At 40.2% G+C, this 20,624-nt stretch overlaps 1 protein-coding gene across 2 annotated transcripts; it reads left to right on the top strand.

Moving 5' to 3' along the window:
• Positions 1-1,636: 1,636 nt before the first annotated feature.
• Positions 1,637-20,529, top strand: DNAJC25 (DnaJ heat shock protein family (Hsp40) member C25). 2 transcript variants are annotated; one of them, XM_049710984.1, is made up of 4 exons: positions 1,637-2,090; positions 14,446-14,598; positions 16,660-17,130; positions 17,312-18,488. In XM_049710984.1, the coding sequence occupies exons 1-4, from the start codon at positions 1,758-1,760 to the stop codon at positions 17,492-17,494; spliced, it is 1,140 nt and encodes a 379-aa protein (XP_049566941.1). In that variant the 5' UTR covers positions 1,637-1,757; the 3' UTR covers positions 17,495-18,488. The 2 variants fall into 2 exon arrangements, with proteins under 2 accessions (XP_049566941.1, XP_004269386.1); XM_004269338.4 differs by lacking the exon at positions 17,312-18,488 and adding an exon at positions 18,495-20,529 and having other exon boundaries at positions 1,645-2,090.
• Positions 20,530-20,624: the final 95 nt, after the last annotated feature.

Here is a 20,624-nt window from a genome sequence, read left to right on the forward strand (position 1 = left end):
ATGGAAACAACATGATCTTATGTGGAGATGGCTGGCATCTCAAAACACAACACGTATCAATGAATGCATCATCTTACACTGTAAGTTTGTGTTCCTTATTTCAGGAATGGCACCTGATTTCCTAATCTAGAAACCTTAGCGTCATCAGGACTCAGTGCTCTCCTTCACTCCTCCACAACCAATGATTAAATACTACCCATTTTGCTTCATAAATGCGTCTCAACTTTTCTCCATTCTCAATGCTACTACCTTGAAACACGCCTGTAGCATCTCTTACTTGGACTCTTATGACTGTCTCATAACGGTCTTCCTGATATCTCCCAGCTTGTTTTCTCAGGCAGAGTAATTGTTCTGAAATGCAAATCTTAAGGTGTCACTTTATTACTTAAAAACTCTACGCTGGCTCTCCATTGCTCTTAGGATAAATAGCAATTTCTTCAACATGGAACAAAATGACCCCTCATAATCTGGCTTTTTCCAGTTTCATCCCCTCCACTCCTCATCCCCCAGCCCCACCCCCATCCCAGCCATATGGATTGTCTTTTTTTTTTTTGCAGTACGCGGGCCTCTCACTGTTGTGGCCTCTCCCGTTGCGGAGCACAGGCTCCGGACGCGCAGGCCCAGCGGCCATGGCTCATGGGCCCAGCCGCTCAGCGGCACGTGGGATCTTCCCAGACCGGGGCACAAACCCGCGTCCCCTGCATCGGCAGGTGGACTCTCAACCACTGCGCCACCAGGGAAGCCCCATACTATATTTTTAACTTTATTTTGTTCCATTTTCTTAAAAGAATTTATTATTTCTTAAAGTTTATTTGCTTGTTTATTGTCTGTCATCCTCCACCAGAATATATGCTCCTTGAGATTAAGAACCTTGTCTACCTTGCTCACCACTATGTCCTCAGAGCCTACAACAGTGTCTAGTTCATAGTAAAGACTCAAGAAATATTTACTGAGTGAATGACAGAAACAACTTTTTTTGAGGTAAAGTTCTTCATGTTGCTATAGAGTCCCATGCAATATTTTGGACATAATATACTAAAAAAATGTTGATCTGAAATTCAGATTTAACTGAGCGACCTGCATCTTTTCTGGCAGCCGTACCCCCAGAACACATTTGAGAATACGTGGATACATTTTTGATTGTCACGACTGAGGTGGTGGTACTACTGGCATCTAGTGTGATACTGCGGAGGCTAAGAAACCCGGAACTAGATGGCCATGAACTTTAAGGCAGAGAGCGCCTAGAATCTCTAAGTTAAACTTCCTTTTGGAAAGGGAGAATGGAGTTAGTGAGACGGAGTCGGGGCTGAGACCCAGCTTTAAAACCCTGGGCACACATCTTGAGGCTGATAACCAGAGGGCAAGAGGGCCAGACTACCAACCAATGGCAACAAACGAAGTCATGATGCCTAAAAGACTGCCTGGGAAGGGCACTGTGGACAGTAAAGCACTCTGCATACACTGGTTAAGTGCACCTCAGACACAGAGACATCCTTTAGGTCCGTCCACCTGAGGACAAATCCTCTGGCCGCTGGGACTAGGAGCGCGTTCACAGACATAGCGGAAGCAGCCGGGCGGCTGAGGCGTCCTGCTGCTCCCCTAGCAACGGTCGTGACGGAAGTGGCTGAAGCAGCCGCGCCCGGTGCGCCTGCGCGGAGGCGCCGCGTGCTGACGTGGATCTGGGTCCAGCAGCCCACCCGGGCGCGCGGTGGAGTGCCGGGGTGCGGCTGGGCTAGGGGAGCCGTGGCCCAGCCGGCATGGCGACGCCGATCGCTCCGCGCCGGGGAGCCGGCGCTACCGGCCGGGGCTGGTTGGTGCTGCTGCCGCCCCTGCTGCTGGCGGTGCTGCTGCCGCGGCCCGCGGCGGCCCTGGTGGAAGGGCTGTACTGCGGCACGCGGGACTGCTACGAGGTGCTGGGGGTGAGCCGCACGGCGGGCAAGGCGGAGATCGCGCGGGCCTACCGCCAGCTGGCTCGGCGCTACCACCCCGACCGCTACCGGCCAGAGCCCGGCGACGAGGGCCCCGGACGGACGCCGCAGAGCGCTGAGGAGGCCTTCCTGCTGGTGGCCACCGCCTACGAGACTCTTAAGGTAAGCCTGGGGGCGCGGATGGGCTGCGAGGACCCGCTGGCGAAGCGAGCGGCGTGGCCCCTTCGGCCCCTGGCCCGTGCAGCGAGCCTCCCTGTGACTCCGGCGCCGGGCGCGACCACCGCCACCACCCTTAGGATGCTCGCGCTTACCCACGTGAGAGAGCGCATACGGCCCACTGACAAAGATGGGAACCCCTCGGTCTTGGAGGGCAGCCAGCCCCCTCCTTTCTGTTACAGTCTTTTTTATGCAAAGCTTTGGGCTTCTTACGATTTAGTGAAAATGTTTTAATAATGTGCAGCTCACTCTCGGAAAGCAGGGTGATTATTATTACCAAGATCTGTGATAGAACACAGGAAAGGGCTCCAGTGACAGTGAGATCGCCCAAATTTGAGTCGACATAAACTTGGTTTCTGGGGATGGTATTAATTGTGACATTTAGCTTGGGTTTAAGGATGTAGAAAAATACTAAGAAGAACACCGGATGTTTGACTCCGGCTCTGAACACCCCTGTATGACCTTGGATAGTGACTTAATAGGTCAGAGTACCTGTTTCTTCATAGGCACAATTAAGGCCATGATGCCTGCTCCACGGGTTGTTATGAGGTTAAATGATGAATGAGAAACCCCCTATACAGGACCTGCAAATAGGTGCTTAATGACTTGGGTTTCAAGACTGAGAATTTCTAGTAGGAAATATTTTGTGAGTATATGTGTAGTCATTTGCCAAAGGTTTTATTGAGTCTTGTGGGGATGGGGAGATTTAGCCTGATCCTGTTTTCTTTTACTGCTGGGAAAAGCAAACCATAAGAAATCACTAAGTACAAAACATATTTGGTGGAAGTGTTACTGCTTCAAGGGCCCCATCGTGCTAATGCAACAGCAGTTGCAGTTGTAGGGTACTTTTTTCTAGCTTTTTTTTTCTTTTCTTTTTGAGGCAGAGTTTTCCATGTTGCTGTATCGTCTGCTTTTAGTGACTACTTTGAGTGGGTATGCTATAATTTAACCATGGATTATTTTTCCAGGTTAGATTTCCAGAGCTGAAAATACTGAGTCAAGGAGTTAATGGCTTACTTTCCAGAGCAGTTTGGATAATATGGAGTCATAAAATTCACTAAATTCTCACCAGCATTGGTGAGATTGTAATTTTTATTGGCAGTTAACTGAGGAATGGGGGTTTTGGGAAAGTGCTGAGGCCAGAGGGCTTGGTTGCCTATTATCTGGGATAGAGAGTGCTTGAGCAAAGACTTCAGAAAGATGGGAAAGAACTTCATTCAAGGCAGCCCAGCATGTGAAGCTCCAGTCTGCTTTTCTGCCGTGAGGAAAGATAGTGGTCCAGACGGGCATCCAGAAGGCCTGCCACTGGTCCTCCAAAGCCCTCGTGGCACAAGAGGGAGCACTGGGCAGGTGGAGAACTTCCAGAAGAGAGGCAGCAGAAACAGTGGCGACTGTTCCCTTCTGCTGGGGTTGGAGATGGGGAGATTTGGCATGAAAATGGTGAGCATGATAGTAAGAACTTTGAAAAAAAAGTGCCAAGAAATAGAGACTATAGAAAATCTGGCTGGGAGGAATCCCAGGACTCTAAATATTCTTGCCATTTTCTCGAAGAGACAAATTCAGAGGCTGAACTGGCTGTAATTGTTGCCTCTGAATGCTGCTACGAGTTTAGCACTGATTTGTCAGCTAATAGAAAGCTCAATAAAATAATGTGTTCACTCAAGAACAAGGAACTTTGAGGCAGTTAAAAACTAGTATGTCTGGAGAAAGTAACACTTACTCTTGATTGGGACAGGTCTGCGGTAGCTGCAAATGCCTCCAAACAGGAAACTAGAATTGTAGTTGCACTGATGGAGGGTGGGAGAGAGTGTTCTATAGCTTCCCCAACCCCACTCATTATTACTGCAGGAGAACGGAAATTATCTGTGAGAGAAAAGGGGTGTCTGGGCTTAGTTTGGACCCATGGAACTCAGACTTAGTTGGGCTCTATGAAAACTCCCATGTTAAATTTATAGAGATAGATAGGGGTTCCACTTCCAAGTGGAACACCTTCAGAAACTTTTTTAAAAACTTCATTGAAGATGCTCTCTCCTGGAATAAGGAAGAGGACTTTGACTTGCCATGTGTGGAAGAAGTTATTAAAGACAAACAGGGTGGTCTGATTTTATTGCTGTCATAATGGAAAATTGTGAGAAGGTTGCCAGAAGATATCATTTCTGGGTAATGCAGAGATATGATAAACTGGGGTCATCCCCTTGAGGCAACAGGGATGCAACCACTGTTTTGCTTGGATTATATCCACAGACTGGAAAGAGGGCTTGTGAGGGATAAGAGGTCCACCTGGCCTTTACTACGAGCAGGTCAGATAGAATAGTGGGAGAAGCTGATAAGTTCCAGTAGCTCTGGAATGAAGACGAGCCGCAGAAGCCTACCTGAAATTCCATATATCATCTCATGGGGGCAGCAACTGCAGACCTGGGACCGCATTTCATTTCTATTTGCTCTTTTTGTTATACACTATATATTTCTCCATAAAGAATAGCAATAAACCCTGTGAGAGCTGAAAAGGAGGGAGGGCCTTGGGAAGACTGTGTGTCCTCCTTCACAGCCATGTTCAGTTATTGCTGGCATATGAAGGGAAAAGTTGATTCTATATTTGCTTTGTAGAATGCCCAGGTAGATTCCATCTCTGGAACAGTGTATCTAACAGAAATTGTTTCTTTTGTGAAATCTGAAATAAATTAGTTGTAAATTCATTGGAGCCAGGAGCCTTTTTTCTCTCCCCATAATTTTTTGATAACCTTCTTAATTTCTTATTCTTGGTCTGTTCAAGTCTCTTAGCATTTTTAACATGTATAATATAAAAAGCTATATTATATCCTCATTATAATCTTAAAATGGTGTTCCATCAAAACTTATAACAACCAAGCATCTCTGAATCACCCAAATGAGAATTATATTTGTGTAAGATATAGTGGATTTATGACTCTGAAGTTGTCTTGGTTAAATAAATGCCTCTTTGAGAGAGAGTTTTTTTAGATGGAAATTGTTAAAAAATAAGGATACTGACATGATTTAAATGCAGTTGGTCAGACAAGCAGATATTATCACAGTTGGTCATTGTTTTCATAGCAACAGAGATTCTACCTGTGAATAGAGAGATTGAGAAAAACCAGAAAAAGAAGGACGGGTAATAATGGAAGGCAAAGGGACCTGTCAGATGCTTTTACCAAGTCATGCTTAGTTCATGTTCTCAAATAACTTAAACCTCTAGATCTCAGCAGGACTTGAAACCATTATGATTTCACACTCTGCTTTATATTTGTTTCATAATATGAGTTAAGCCGGTGAAATAACTATTTAGTGTATTTGACTACTGGGGATTCAGGGACACATGGACTTTGGAAGTTAAGTAAACAGACTCTCACTTGCTGTGTCAACATTGGATCTTTTTATGTGGATATAGCACTTATCACACTGCACTGTAAATCCTGAGTAGCCCTTCTCCCCTCTCCACTAAACTTCATTTTTGCATGTATATCCATGGCACCTAGCACAGTGTCTGGCACATAGATAATGAATGCTTGTAAAATAAAAACTCCTATCTGGAGATAGATTCAGATAGGATGGAAATCGAAAGTGGATTTCTGGCATTTTGACATTGTTATGTGAAGCCTACTTTGGCATTTTACCCGAAATTAATTGTAGTCTTAAAGAGTGGTACAGATAAAGTAGATTGGATGGGTATGAATGAAAAATTCCTGCATGAGAGAAAAATTATACTTCTGTTTTTAAGGAGAAATTATTTTCTCAGGGTTTTAGAGAACATTAATTATTTTTGATATAGATACAAACTGGATGAATTAGATAAAATGAGAAGGATGGCATAGAAATCAGCAGATGAGGGAACAGGTGGTAAGGACGCACTTAGAAAAACTGCAATTGGTAGAAAATGGTAGAGTTTGAGAGCATTTTGCAAGATCGTGAGAGAAGAACATAGAAAAGGTCTTGGAGGTATTACTGGCGTGCAGGTTATCTGATAAATTGAAGGGATGTGTAGAGAGAGCCTTGTGCTCCTCCAGCCTTGTCTTGGCAGGAAAGTCACAGGAACACGTCAGTTTCTTTTTGCCAGTCTGGTTGATGTGGCAGGGCTTTAGCACTTAAGAATGATTTGACAAAAAAGGGGAGTATGAACTTCCTGCCCTGTTAGGGTTACTGTTTATTGTTCTCCCTTTGTATATTCGCTTAACCCTTTCTCTCACTGGTACTGACATAGATGCTGGGGGAGGAGACCATAATAATGAAAAAGGCACAGTTCCTGCCTTTAAGCTTTTAATATAAGAAGGATACAGATACTTATTGTTTGGTTATTATTTATCTAAGTTATATAATAAAAACGTGTAGCTTATATTGCAGCACTGAGAGAACACAATTATTTCTTCTCAGGGGATTGGAGAAGAATGCACTCTTTGATCTGGATCTAGAACAGTCCCCAAGGTTGACTGTGGAGGGACATTTCTGGTAGAGACAAGTCTTGATCCACGAAAACGTGGAGTCATGAGTGTGCAAGGCTGGTTCCAGGAATGAGATGTAGGATCACTTCTATTATGCTTTTCCCAGGGACTCTTCGTTCTGGAGGAAAAAAATTAACTGCGCTTATCGGTATTACTATTTTTCTTTTCCAGCATCGATCCAGATTTTAGTCAGTCCTTCATAATAACTGGGTATTCATAAAACTAATAGAAATGATGTAAATTTCTATCACAGTTGTGAGGCTGATACACAGGCAAGTCAAGTCAGCTTGATGGCAGATAATTTTCATTTCACGTGCCAACTGTAATTGGTCTCGACTCCATGTGACACTTGTAAATTTGGGGGCCTTGTCTGGGTTTAGTGGAAAAGATGACATGTTAAACTGTCCTCCCATGGGCCCAGAAGAAGGGTGTGGTACCTTATGTGCCACATTTGCTATTTCTGCTGTGAACCCATAAGTGTTTTTCATTTTTTACTCATCCCTTAAAATTTCACCTGTTCTTCCCTACTTATGGCCAAGGTTGATCATACACCAGATGTGTTTAAATCTAGTGCTGTGACTACCTGACACATGATGGTATCAACAACCCATCAGAGCTTTTTTGAGTAACACAAAAACTACTGAGTTGATATAATTCTAGCCAGAAACTAAGCACTTGATGTTTTAATTTTGCTTGTGCAAATTTATCATGGGTAAACAGAATATACTGAGATAGTCACAGCACAAAGACCCTTACTGTATTTTTAGAGACTGTAGGGGATCTACTGTTTCTAGGTTAGAAGCCTGTCAGGTGCATGGTAGGGAGAATGTTTCAGGAGACTGGAAATAGTTTGGGATCGACCCTTTAAGCTGTGTTCAGGCATGTGAACCTGATGTATTGAAGAGTTACCAGAGGTTTTAAAGTGCATAAGTAACACAATCTGATGTTTGTTTCAGAAAGAAAGTTCTGGGAACAACATGGAAGATGGGTTGGGGAAAGCAGGAAGGTATTCTTGGCTGAACTCATTTTATTTCCGTCTTAGTCTTCTGGAATCTCATCATTCCTCTTTGGTAACTTAAGAATCTCTTATTTGGTTCATTTCTCGTTCCTTAATTTTGCTTCTTTTAAAGCTACGGTCACATTTTTCTTCTTTCCTCATTGTTGGCTATCCTTACTTCCTCGTCCCCCTTTCATTTAAACTGTCATAGACTGACATGTGCATCAGCACACGTTCTGGAGCTGTTCTTCCTAAGATGAATAGTGATGCTCTAAGCATCAGATCAGAGGGCTGCTCTTCCTTTTGGAACTATTTGTGGCATTTGATGTTGACCACGTAGTTCTTTAAGCTGTTCTCCCTTGACTCCCTTCATGTTTCTCTCCCCTTTCTCCAAGCTTTCTAGCCATTTCTTTTAGTCTGTATTTTTTTTTCTCTGCCTTCACCGTAAACATTGCATTTCCTTAGAGTCCTGTCCTTTGGGGACTCTTCTTTTTATTTTCTAAGCTCGTCCTGATGAAACTCAACTACATCCTTGACAACCCTGAAATCCGTGTATTCTCTAGGTTCATATTTTTCAATTGTCTCTCATTTGTAGCACAGGTACCCAAAATTACACATGAAACTAATCCTGTTTTCTTTGTTAAAGCATAAATTTTAAAAGAGGTTGACTCTTGTACAAATACAAAATAAACACGTGTCAAAGATTTTATTTAACTAATTAATTAATGAGGGAACCAGTAAGATATTAAAACTGGTTCAAAAGAGAAAAAGTGCCACACAGTTTACAGTCAAGACAAGGAGTGCTGAAATGCCTGTAATACTGGTCAATATGACAAGGCAGTTATCAGTTGCCTTAATTCCACTGGTCACAATTTGTCTTTTTGTGAATAAGAATTATTTGCATTACTTCCAGGTTTCCACAAGTTACTTCTTTCTCTACAAAGTTAAAATAGACTTTTCAAAGACAAATAAAGGCACACCCCTCCTACAGGAAAAGATAATCCTTGGAGGCTCCAGACACTGAAAAGCTATCCAGTAATTTTCTTTCCTCCCCATTTCAAAATCTTCCACAATTTTCCCCTGCATCTTCTCCACACTTGCTGTCCTCTTCCTTTATTCTTAGAATAACATGGTTCACACAGTGACTATAATTAGAAACATCAGTATCATGCTTAACATGATTGATTCCTGTACCCCTTTAATCACTAAGTCCTATTTGTTCTACTTCTTGGTCTCTAAAATCTGTTTCTCCCTCATTCCTTTCTTTACAATACTGTCAGAGTTATCGTCCAAAAATATATACTTCTACTCAATGCTATTTATTTTTCTCATACTTGAAAACATGTTATGTTTGAATAGCACAGACAGTAACACCCTAACACTTTAGCATGGCATATAAGATCCCCTGTGGTTCTTATCCAAACCTGTCTTCCTGGCCACATTTACTACTCCTTTCTTCCCTAAACTTCCCCAGTGCTTAAGCTTCACTGAATCTGTTCTCTACACTGATGCTTCTGTACCTTAACACTTGCTGTTCCCCTTGCCTGGAACAAATTTTACCACATCTTACGTGCTTTTCAGGATCTAGCACTCATTTCATGTCTTCTGTGAATCCCATTACCAGTGGTCTCAGGCACAGTTAGTCCTTAGTACATTGAATTGTGCTCTTCTTGCTTGCTAGATTCTTCTTGTAGATGGGAGAGTTATTGAGGCCAGGTCCTTAATTTATTTGTTTTTTTATCCTCCTTTGTGCTCAGCACATGGCTTAAGGCCCTGCATAACTATTTTCTGAACTGAAGATAACTAAGGCTTTTTAAAGCTCAGGTAACCAAGTAGATGGCGATACCGTTAACTGAGACACAGGAGCAGATTTGGGTTTTGAGCATGTTGAATTTGAGATATTTATGTTACATTTAGGAAATGTTCAGGAGGTATCTGAAAATAGTAGGAGCAGGGAAAACAGATCTGAGTGTCACTCGTATATGATATATAGGTGATACTGCAAATGATGGAAGTTGCTATAACCACATGTAGACTGAGAAGAGAAGACGTAGAAGATAGTTGCACGAGTGGCTGGTGGGTAGGGAACAGGAAGAGAAATGAAAACTCAGAGCAGTTAACTTTCTTCCTCTTTAGTAGGGTGTAATGGCCTGGAAAAAAATTTAGGGGAACAGATGTTATTTTTTTAAAGGATCATTTGTATGTGTATTTCTCTTAAAAACAGGATTACTATATATATTTAAGAATGAACAAATGATTACTATATTTTCATATATTATTGATTCTTGGCCTTTGCCATCCTAAATGGTTTCTATTATTTGTATAATCGAAGATTTTTAATGTGAACCTGGCTGCAATATCTAATTATTGCAATTTATGTTTATTGAAACCAAACAATTCATTATTTCTTTCAAGGACAAGAACATAATAGATTTTTGCCTCTGGGGAGGGGGGAAGGATCATTTTCATAAGAGAAGGAAGGGTTCAGTGCTTTCTTTGCTTGTGGGTTTCCTCTTGTTCACTTTTGATCTAGATATTGGTGGTTATGTTCCAGTCCTCCTGCATATGCCCAAGAGGATTGGGAGTGGAGTGGACACCAGCAGAAGCACCATTTTTTCCTGTAGAGATTAGAAACAAGGAGCTTATTGCCCTGCTTGTCAAGGCTCAGGACAGAGAGGAGGAAGAAACAAGTATAAAGGTTTTGGTTTTGGAAAGAAGTTGGAATCTCCTGACCCTGGGACCTTAAGATCCACAAAATTGCTGAAAGAAAAAGTACTACCTTATTGAAAGGTAAGATATTACACTGTTTTAAGGTTTAAGCTATTTTAGCCACATTAGCGTATCTTCATAAGCTATGAAATCAAGCAGTCATTTCTGCCAAGCCCAAGTTTTTGTGGCCTAATCACCCGTCTCGCCTTCCTTGTGAGATGGAGACCTGTGTGGCTGGAGAGGTGTCTAGAGTAAGGGAGAGCCTTTACAAAATTTCATTCAGTTTTGAAATGATATTTATTGAATGCCAGGCACTGTGCTAGGCCTTGGATATACAGAGATTAAGGAATCACCCTACCTGCCGTCTAGAAGTTCTCATTCAAGGAAAAGAAAAAAATTGATGATTACAATGTGATAAGTGCTATAATAAATAGGTAATAAGTGTAATAAGAGTGGTCTAAATCTGTCTACTAATGTTTATGTTCTAAAGGATTAATAGGAGTGCATGAGGTTGGAAGAAAGGCACGGGCATTTGAGTTAAAGTGAATTATCTGTTCAGTCATAGATATAAAAGAGCATGCTGTACTTGAAGAACACACCAAATTCCAGAAATTGCTATCTGAATGTTTGCTATGGGCAAAAGAAGGGAGAGTGATAAGATGTTTCTTAAGTAGGTAAGTTTGGGTCAGTTATGGAGGCCTTGTTGCATGACAAGGAAAATTGAACTTGCCTTATTAGACACTGGGAAGCATTGGACAGAACAAACAAAAAAACTGTGAGGCTACGTTAGTCCCAAGATGGGTAGGAAAAAAAAAATATATGGTATTAAAAATAAAAATACGTAAGAATGTACGTGAAACTCTCTAATTGGGTCCCAGTCTGTCTTTTCTTTTTTGCTAATATTCTGGTATCCTGTGTTCATATTAGGTTGATTCTAAACTTAGTAGGCTACTGAAGAGTAGGACTTTGACTTAGATTGTTGAGAATCCCTAACTCTTCAATTTGTGCCAACCTTGAACAACCTTGTAAAGTGTATTATGCATGCCTCAGCCTAAAATCCATTTTCTTCATTCTGGAGAGAAAGCTTTAAACACATTAAAGAAAGAAGACTGTGGCTGAATAAACGCTGTAACAAGGAGATCGCAGACCTTCTTGTCTCTAATCATGACCAAAACAGGGCCATGAAATTATGGTGGCCCCAAGGAAAAGAAAACCATTCTAAGAGAAGTCAGACTTGACTCTGAAACCTTTTACAGGGATGAGTTAGTTTGAGGACTCATTATAGAGGGCCCTGAATAGACCCTACAGGCTCTGGTTACAGTAGAGAGGCTAGACATAAGGTATAAATTTTGGAGTTGCTGGTACTGGAGCATTAGCTGACCATCCTGTTAAATGAAGCTCTGTCACAAATCTAGGGACCAGTGAGAAGATGGTGACTCTGGGGGAAGATATGGGTGAAAAGCTTGAAGAAGGATATCTGCATTCTGTGGACTGTGACCTTCACTAAGATAAGAGAACAAACGAGAGAACAGCCACTAGACGCATGACGTTCACAGAGCAGATTTCAGTGACACTCACAGATCTTGCTTCAACCAGGAGGAGTATAGACAGTCAGAATGGGCAATGGACTGTGCAGAGATAGTGATGCTGGAGGACTGTAGGAATCTCATCTCGGGGGGCAGTTAGTTTCAAAAGTACTTGTAATCTAGTTGGAGCAAGGAGAAGAATCGTGTTTGAAGAAATACATTTCAAAAAGCATCTGCCAAGATTGGGAGGCTGAGTATAAAAGGCAGCGAATTCAGGCCAGAAGCAGAGCATATCTATAAAATTAGCCAAAAGGGCAAAAAAATGGAGGGAGAATGGAAAAATTCTCAAAGGATGTCTTGAAGTACTCAGAATGAAATACATCAAGGGACATAGGCTTTAGTGTTCAGAGCTATCTGTATGACCTGTAATGTTTTACCCTCTTTCGGTTAGAAACTCTAGAATATGATGATGGCTTATAGGAGGAATGGACTGACAGTTGAGGCGTGTGGCACGCAGATTGCGGGATCTCAGTTCCCCTACCAGCAATTGAACCCAGGCCACGGCAGTGAAAGGCTGGAATCCTAACCAGTAGGCCACCAGGGAACTCCCGAGAAAATCTTTTCTAATGGAAGAGAACATACAAGGAGTGAATTTGAAAATAATATCAGCCTGAGCTCAGCTTTCCTTATATAATAGATGATTCGCATATTGGCCCTCCATACAGTGCCATGGAATAGACTTTAAATATATTTACATCTAATTATACTAGATACTACTTCATCTAGCTTCAAATTCTAGTCAGAGGTAAAAAATATTTTGAATGTAATGAGCGTAAGAACTGTTACTGAGGGCTTCCCTGGTGGCGCAGTGATTAAGAATCCGCCTGCCAATGCAGGGGACACGGGTTCGAGCCCTGGTCCGGGAATATCCCACATGCCGCGGAGCAACTAAGCCTGTGCGCCACAACTACTGAGCCTGTGAGCCACAACTACTGAAGCCCGCATGCCACAACTACTGAAGCCCGCGCACTGAGAGCCCATGCTCTGCAACAAGAGAAGCCACCGCGATGAGAAGCCTGCGCACTGCAACGAAGAGTAGCCCCCGCTCGCCATAACTAGAGAAAGCCCGCTCACCATAACTAGAGAAAGCCTGCGCGCAGCAACAAAGACCCAACGGAGCCAAACATAAAATTAAAATAAATTAAAAATAAATAAATTTATTTTTTTAAAAAAAGAACTGTTACTGAGAATGTGCTCATTCAAATTCAGAATTCTTAATAGAAAATATATAATGATATTAATGGGTACAGGAAAGATTTATCATTAGCAAACTTCTTATTTTAAATCTAAGAAACAGCATATTGGAGGACTCGGGAGGAGGCCCTGAACAGACCCCAGCGCCTCTGTGGTGACAAAGCACTAAGTGCAGATTTTGAAATGTTGAGCTAATAATCTGCAACTTTATGTATGTTGAATAATTAATTTATCATAGAAAGAAATCATCTAGGTTAAAGAAAGATTTTTTTTCATAATGGTTTATGTTGTATTCACTTATAGAGAGTAAAGAATTTGCTGTAGTTTTATTCTTTAACACTTTTTTGGAAACAAGACAAGCTGAAAAATAGGTTTCCTGTGGGCTTAGAAAAAAAAAGCAAATCATAACCTAGTTTGGTAACTTTTCAACCTATGTAGCTCAGTAAAAGATTGGTGTTTATACCTTTTAGAAACTGGTTAAAATTAGAGAAGGTTTTAAGAAATGCTTTATTTGTGACCATTTGAGCAGCATTTCAGAATGCTATAATTTTTTCAACATGTTTGCATGACTAAAAAAGAGCGATATATTACCTTATTTATGAACTGGGCTGTGAAAATGTGTTATAATAGTGAATACTACATATTTTTAACCTGTTTTTGTATACTGTATGTCATCTGATATACAAAATAACCCTGTAAAATTAGTAGGGCAGCTATTAATATCTCTAAGTTACAAGTGAAGAAGAGTGAGGCTCAGAGAGGCTAAAATTTTTGCCTGATATCACAAAGCTAGACTTTGATCATTATACGGAATCGATGTCTCAATGTTTCCTTGGGATGAGCATAATTCAATTTTGAGGGCATAGACTGGTTTTGTCTACTTTTTTGTTGTTTTAATCATTGCTTTCAAAAGAAAACCTTCTATACAAGGTTGGGAAATGATTGTGAATATATACAACAGAGATAAACATTCTTTTTTTTCTATCAACAGTTACTGAGAGTAGGTGTCAACATGCTCTTAAATTATAAGAACACGGCGACCTCCTTATTAGCACCACAGCACTGGCTAAAAAGGCATGGTTCATTGCTACTGAAGTGTTTTTATTTTTTCCAGGAGGACTAATACTCCTCAAGAATTTGAGGAAATTTTTTTATTATGCTTTATACCTAGTATTAAAGTTCTGGAAACAAATTTGTGTGTCCCTTTGAGGAATTATGGGAAATTTTTTGATTTTAACAGTTTGTTCTTTTATTCAGATTGATTACATAATTACAAAATTCTAGATTTGACTTTAACAGATTATTCACTAAGACCATTTTATGAGCTGTCCTATGAAACTGGATATCTTGTTATTTTACAGGATGAAGAAACTCGAAAAGATTATGATTACATGCTGGATCACCCAGAAGAGTACTACAGCCATTACTACCACTACTACAGCAGGCGCTTAGCCCCTAAAGTGGATGTGAGAGTTGTGATCTTGGTCAGTGTGTGTGCTATTTCAGTGTTTCAGGTGTGTATTGACGGATGTGTGTATCTACGTGCATGTGCAGGAGTGCACATTGGCTAGTGCTAGTCGTTAAAACTGAACTAGAAGTACCTTTTTGTAGAATTTTACTTCCAGGTGAGATTAATTTTTTATATTAGAAAAATATTTATTTAACCAATTGATAACATTGGAATCTTTGTTGGCAGGCAGTCTAAGAAATCATGAATGTCATTATATAACTGTCAAAACCAAACAAACGAACAAGTCAGATCTTTTTCTCTTTTACCCCCTCTAGAGTATTTTCCATATAACAGCCAGAGTGAATGCCAACTAGACCATATCATTTACAGGTGACCCTTGAACAACGTGGGTTGGAACTGCAGTGGTCCACGTACACACGGATTCTTTTCACTAACTGCAGTGCTGACCCGCAGCAGTGCACCTTCTGAGGTTGGCTGAATCGGAGGATAGGGAGGAGCCGTGCATACGGACGGCCAACCATATGCTGCACTCAGACTCTGCACGGGGTGGTGCCCCCCACCCCCCGCATTGTTCGAGGACCAAACTACCTTCATAGGACTTTACAATGATTTCCCATTAAACTTGGGGAAAATTCCAAACTCCTTAATATGGCCTAACAAGTCCTGGCACCTACCCGCCAAATGCCAGGAGTGTAGAGCTTGCCATCATTGTAACAAACAAAAATGTCTCACACATTTCCACATGACGGCTAAGGGCACTCCTGCTCAGTATGAGAACCACTGAAATAGACTAAAAGTGCTACAGTAACTTTTTATGTTGTTTTAAAATATCACAGAAATACAAGTTTAGCCTGAAATGAGTTTTCCCTACTATTATTCCTCAACTAACCACACCTATCATATCCTCCTTTAGAAGAAAAAAGAAAGCCAAGTGACTAGAATGAAGCAATTTGCTAGTTTCAGAATTACTTCTCCAGTTTAATTCCCAGAAATGAAATTCAATCGATATGACAAAAGAATTCCTATTGAAAACTAAAGCTGTATATATATATACTTTTTTTTTTTTTTTTTTTCCTCCCCGTACACGGGCCTCTCACCGCTGTGGCCTCTTCTGCTGCGGAGTACAGGCTCCGGACGCGCAGGCTCAGCGGCCACGGCTCACGGGCCCAGCCGCTCCGCGGCATGTGGGATTCCACCCGGACCAGGGCACGAACTCGTGCTCCCCGCATCGGCAGCGGACTCTCAACCACTGCGCCACCAGGGAAGCCCTAAAGCTGTATATTTTAAACGTATCAGCTTTTGTAGTGTAGCCTTTTCAACAGGGAGAGGAAGGGCAACTTTACTTTTCTGTTTTAGATAATGTAATACCCTAATCACTTTTTTTTTTTTGCTATTCCTAATAGATTGCTACTATAATATTTCAGGATATTATTGGTACAACTGCTGTATTTATTCAGTAAAATAGCTGAAATGTGTGGAGTTACTATATGAGGAGTAGGACTTTTTCTGATAATAAAACCCTTTGTGGTTGAATATATTTATGAGGTGACTTAATGTCTTCCTGTCCAAATAAGTAAAGAGTTCAAACATATTTGAATCTTTCAGTTCAGAATGTGACGAGCATTACTGTGGTATGTGCAGATGGTTTAGAGTTGCCCGAGTCTATACCCAGGGATTGTTTGAAAGAAACTCCTCACCAGCTAGTTTTACCATTCGATCCTTCCTCCAGTAAGTAGACTGCAATCTTAAAAAAAAATAGAAGAAGAGGGATTTCTTAATTGTGATCTAGGGAAGAGTCAAATGGTAAAGATGTGAAATCAACAGGTGTGATGTGATTCCAACGATCCATCCTCTGATCCTGGGTGTCTCCTGTAGAGAATCGGTGGCTTTTTGGCTCAGCTCAGGGCTTATCTGACTTATCAGGCCTGGAGATCCCGTGTCCACATGGGCATTATTCAACTGTATCTTCAACTTACAGAGTAAGATTTTTGAGGTCCCTGTTTTTAATCAGAATAGGTTTTGGCGGCTGGTGGGGGGGGGGTTGTGTTCACCAAGGTGAATTTTGTAATAAAAATGACCCAGTTTTCTTTGTTAAATATTCTAGTTTTTCAGCTGGTGGAACAGCTACAACAAGGCAATCAGCTACCTGGCCACGGTGCCCAAGTACCGTATCCAAGCCATGGAGATTGCCAAGCAGCAGGGATTGCTGAGAAAAGCCAAAGAGAAGGGCAGAAACAAAAAGTCCAAAGAGGAAATTCGCGACGAGGAGGAGAACATCATAAAGAACATTATAAAGAGTAAAATAGATATAAAGGGAGGCTATCAGAAACCCCAGTTCCGTGACCTTCTCCTGTTTCAAATTCTCTTAGCTCCCTTTCACCTGTGCTCATATATAGTCTGGTATTGCCGGTGGATCTATAATTTTAACATCAAAGGCAAAGAATATGGGGAAGAAGAAAGACTATATATCATACGTAAATCTATGAAGATGTCAAAGTCTCAGTTTGATAGTCTAGAAGATCATCAGAAAGAAACTTTTCTTAAACGGGAGCTTTGGATAAAGGAGAATTATGAGGTAATTACTGTAACTTTCCTTACCAACTTAAAACTAGGTATGTGACAAGGGATCACAGAAGTGTGCTCAAATTTCTGAAATCGAAGAGTTAAATATAGAAAGATCTTACTTTTGTTGACTGTATGACTATATTTAGTAGTGGAACAGTGGGTTTTTAACCTATAATTTGTCTTTTTAAAAGATGAACTTCAGGGCTTCCCTGGTGGCACAGTGGTTGAGAGTCTGCCTGCCGATGCAGGGGGCACGGGTTCGTGCCCCGGTCCTGGAAGATCCCACATGCCGCGGAGCGGCTGGGCCCGTGAGCCATGGCCGCTGGGCCTGCGCGTCCGGAGCCTGTGCTCCGCAACGGGAGAGCCCACGGTAGTGAGAGGCCCGCGTACCACAAAAAAAAAAAGATGAACTTCAAATACTTTAATTTACTAATGCTAAAAATTTAAAGTATGGTCTAATTTGTTGTGTTAAACTGTACTATGAATTGCCAGAATGATTTGGCAAGTAGATATATTCAGCCTACTTATAAAGAACATATAAATGGAAGGTAACATGGTAGCTCCTAAATTATTTGATAAGTTTTCACTTTTAAGTAGTTGAAGCTGCCCACCATACAGTAAACTCTCTGTCATAGAGTGCTATCCTGGGCTGAATTATCATGGTATTACATGAGGTTATCTTAGTTGTTACTTCCTGAAATTTGGAAGTAAAATAATTTCTTTCTGAAATTTGATATGGCTGTGAAATTGGTTATGAAAACTTGTCCATTTAGCTTCAACTGATATACATGAAAGGTTATAGAAATGAAAGATGTTCTTTGTTCTTAACCTCTGTGGTTTATTTAACCTTCTTTGGGAACTTTAAAAATATTTTGAAAACCCAATAATTATCATTGAAGATAAAATTAGTTGTAAGTTCAATTTGGAGACAAATGTATTTATAAGGTCACTTTGTTCCTTGGTTAGGATCAACAAAACTGAAAGTCATCTGTTAAATTTACAGAGTACCATGTTAGAAAAATAAAGTGTTGACTCTTTAATATTGGACATTAGTCGTAGAGAGGAAATGTTTAAACCCTTTAAACTCAGCTTATATATGATTTCAAGGAGGAAAAGAATGTATTTCCAGGTTACAGAAATCAGTGAAAAAAATTACTAGTTCTTGCACAAGTTATTCTTTTTTATTTAACATTGAACATTAAAGTGCTTAATTGCTTAGTAATCTTAAGTGCATGGTCTTCAGAAGACAAACCAATACATTCATTGGAAACTTTTCCCTAAAGTTATATTTGAAAAATATAAACATGCCATAAAGCTAATGACAAATGTTTCTCTTTGGATTGTCAAGTTAGTTTATGTTATTTATACTTACAGGTCTACAAACAGGAACAAGAAGAGGAACTAAAGAAAAGATTAGCAAATGATCCTAGATGGAAGAGATATAGGAGGTGGATGAAGAATGAAGGGCCTGGACGGTTAATGTTTGTGGATGACTGAAGATTGCTGGAATGCTACTATGCCAAACCTTAATTGTGATACTATTTTCATAACTGAATTATTTTAGAAATGTACTGACTGTTCCTCAGCAGTAACTAAAACTCCTCAAGTATTTGATTAAACAGTATAATGTAGAAATTTAAACTTTCCCTTCAAACTTTATACATAAGACATTTATGATTGTTCAATTTTTATAATCAATTTGTGGATTTTGTTAAAAGATTTGACATGAAGATTTATTAGTTGCCATTTAAAAATTTTATATGTTTGGTTAAAAAATCTGACATGAAAATTTATTAGATACCATTTAAAAATTTTACGTGTTAAGTGTTTATTCTTCAAAAGTGTTTCCTTATTTTGTTATAGTGCTACATTTTTCTGCTTTCGTGGCCTCTATTAGTTTCACAAAACATAAAAATTATAACAGCGTTTAATTACATTTTTGAGTGTCTTTCTAGACACAGACTTCTTCAGCAAAACTATTCAACTATCATGTCATCTTTACGACAGTCATTATAGGTTTGATTTATGTTCAAAATATCTCTCTAGGAGAGTCTTCTGCTGGACTGTCTTTATAATATCTCCCCCCAGTCATAATATTCTTACTAAGATCAGAAACTCTCCAGGAGAGTGAATCTACCTTCATGTCCTTGTAGGATGAGCTTGATTACAGTCATTATAGGACTATAACTGTATTCTCAAACACTTCTCCAGAAAGAACCTTGTAAGAAGGTCTTTTGTACCACAGTATTGTTTTACCCCCTTCAATTAAAAAAAAAAAGAGCAGAAATAGTGTCATGAAAAGTTCATATATTATGAAGTCCTTGAGTGGTGAAAAATACATTTTATGTGAGCATATTTACATGCATATAAACCAGAAAGAAGGGGTGCATGGCTGTGTGCTGTTCTATCAAACAATGAAATGTAAATGTTTTATACGTGTGAAAGTGAAAGTAATTCACACATAATTTGACTGAATCAAGTATGATACTGCAGCAAAGTATCGAAACACATTCATGGTAGTGAATCAATACTCCTGTTAAAAGACATAACCCAGTCCATCATATTAATAAAACGGTTGCAATATATCACAAGTTTGTTGGTATGACATTTTAAGTCAAAGATTAACATATTGCTTTTGCATTATATAACTGTAAAAGACATAGCATAAAAGTGTAGCATAGTAGCTATGCAGAGTCTGTTTCTATTCAAAGTAAACTAGTCCTTTCAAGAGCTCAGCCCAAATATGTGACACATACAGAGATGCAGGAGGGAAGAGTTCCATCCTTGCTAACATAGCAAAAGGCCTGAGGTGGGTTATTTAGCCTGTGAGTGAAGGCTTCAATTCCTCATTAGAAAATTAGGGGAGGAGTTTGACCAGATTATCACTAAGGCCTTTTGCAGCTCTAAAATTCTGAAATTATATAATATTTATATTTTTGTAAACTTCAGATGAAAGTGTTTTATGCATTCATTATTTTTTGGGAGGGTGGAGAAATTACAGTGCTAAATTATAGGAAGCTGTGCTTCAAACCCCAAATGCCCAACTCTAAACCATAGGTAAATGCCTTTGAAAAGTGCTGTGGTTGCAGTCAGTAACCCCTGTCCCAGTGGAGATGTTACCACACCCGTGCCACACAACAGCATCATCACCTAAGATTCGACGTGGGTACCATATGTTATGCAGACCAGAAAGAAATGGAGGCTCTTGCCCTTCTGTTAAAATTTCAAATAAATGTGTGATTAACTGTATTTCAAAAAAACCTAGTGATAAGGAAAAATAGGAGGACTGAATATGTTAGCGTTCATAAAGGTTGGCTGATAAAAACTATGTATCTTTGGATATTATTTTGCATATATGCTAGATTGCTGTATTTCTTTCTGTCTTTATATAGAAGTCTTATTTCTGGAATTGTTCCTGGCAGCCTGCTCACTTGGTAAAAGTTTGGTTGGTCTTTTGGAATCATGGTCCCTGTATGGGTGAGATGCATGGACTCTCCTTAACGG

Source organism: Orcinus orca, chromosome 6 (genome assembly GCF_937001465.1).
Source record: "Orcinus orca chromosome 6, mOrcOrc1.1, whole genome shotgun sequence".
NCBI classification, from domain to species: Eukaryota; Metazoa; Chordata; class Mammalia; order Artiodactyla; family Delphinidae; genus Orcinus; species Orcinus orca.